The 1,939-nt window shown below is 37.7% G+C and overlaps 1 protein-coding gene across 1 annotated transcript; it reads right to left on the bottom strand.

Annotated features, from left to right (window-relative positions):
* Positions 1 to 67: 67 nt before the first annotated feature.
* SARC_15048 (hypothetical protein) lies at positions 68 to 1,689 on the bottom strand (the record flags this gene model as incomplete). The annotated part of the gene is made up of 2 exons (XM_014290820.1): positions 68 to 211; positions 1,602 to 1,689. Coding segments are annotated over 2 exons (232 nt in total), but the record flags the coding sequence as incomplete, so codon positions are not given.
* Between the last annotated feature and the right edge of the window lie 250 nt (positions 1,690 to 1,939).

Raw genomic sequence — 1,939 nt, 5'->3', positions numbered from 1 at the left:
ACANACACACACACACACACACACACACACACACACACATATATATATATATATATAAATAACATACCAAGAATGCGACGTTATAGCTGATCGTTGCGTTAGTGAGTGCAACGGCAGATGCATATGCTCCGGCGCCCCTTAGTGCGACGTTGGCAATCAGCTCAACGTCACTGAACTCTGCCGCGGCCTCGACAAACAACCCACCGCCCATCTGGTAGATAAGTACAGATGTGAGTAGTAGACAAATAAAGAGGAGTGACACAGGCCATTTTTTCCTCTGTGCCATGAATATATTCACGTAGACAAGGTTTATGTGACAGATTAGTTTACTGCCAACGTGGTGCATATGGCAAAGAACAGACGCGAGAGATGTGAGGAGAAGACGTGGGAGATGTGCAGAATACGAGACGTAGCAGTGCAAGTACTAAGCCCACCGACGGAGAGTAGGGCATTACACCCGTGATGCGCTTATGTAAGACTTGTATATGGAGAATGAATGTGGGTATGTATAAGAACTATGACAAGATTGCAGGTATGGAAGAGGACTACAGGTATGAATCAGAAATACAGGCATGAATAAGAACTCAAGGTATGAATAGGAACTCCAGGTATGAATAAGAAATACAGATATGAATAAGAAATACAGGTATGAATAAGAACTAAAGGCATGAATAAGAAGTACAGGTATGAATAAGAAATACAGGTATGAATAGGAACTCCAGGTATGATTAAGAATCAAAGGTATGAATAAGAGATACAGGTAGGGATAAGAAATACAGGTTTGAATAAGAAACACAGGTATGAATAAGAAATACAGGTATGAATAAGAACTAAAGGCATGAATAAGAAGCACAGGTATGAATAAGAAATACAGGTATGAATAGGAACTCCAGGTATGATTAAGAATCAAAGGTATGAATAAGAAATACAGGTATGAATAAGTGATACAGGTAGGGATAAGAAATACAGGTTTGAATAAGAAATACAGGTATGAATAAGAACTGCATGTATGAATAAGAAATACAGGTATTAATAAGAGATACAGGTAGGGATAAGAAATACAGGTTTGAATAAGAAATAGAGATATGAATTAGAAATACAGGTATGGATAAGAACTAAAGGCATGAATAAGAAATACAGGTATGAATAAGAAAAACAGGTATGAATAGGAACTCCAGGTATGATTAAGAATCAAAGGTATGTATAAGAAATACAGGTATGAATGAGAACTACATGTATGAATGAAACTACAGGTATAAATAAAAACTGTATGTATGATGAAACATATTATACTAAATCGGGTTGACTTCAGGGTTCGAATTGGCCCAGAGAGCGTGGTGCAATTAATAATGTTATAGTTTTTCGAGTTTTTTGGGTCCTCAAATGTCCTGAAATTTGATGCAACTCCGGTGTAGTTGATAGTAGAGTACTTTATATCCCGGTTTATCCCGCTTTTCTGCACATGTTTCGAGTGCATCGGCAAGGAGGTTGACAAATATTTACGTTGGGTCAAGATACTGGGGTACTATACACTCAGCTTGTATTCAGCATGCAAACACATGCAACACGAACGATGGGTATAACCTGTGAGTAATACATACCCCTGATGCCTTGTTGTTGCGGAACTGGCTGCTGGTAACAGAGACATTGCTGACTGTGTATATGCCGCCCCCATTGCATGTCTGCGATCTGATAGGGCAATACGTTCGGTACAACAAAGTAGACATTAGGAGAAATGAAGCACACATATGCTAAAATTACTACTACAATATAGCTATATATATATCGTATGTGTACATACATATAGATAAAACATATGATGTTCATATTAAAAGCAGAGTTTCATTATCGAACAGATATGGACGTGACGGAGACGAATATATATATATATATTTATATATACTATACACTCACACTCACACTACACACACACACACAC

This window comes from Sphaeroforma arctica (assembly GCF_001186125.1).
Source record: "Sphaeroforma arctica JP610 unplaced genomic scaffold supercont1.5529, whole genome shotgun sequence".
In the NCBI taxonomy this organism is placed as follows: Eukaryota; class Ichthyosporea; order Ichthyophonida; genus Sphaeroforma; species Sphaeroforma arctica.
The sequence above is the reverse complement of the archived record's forward strand: the minus strand, read 5'-3'. Positions and strand labels throughout refer to the sequence as shown.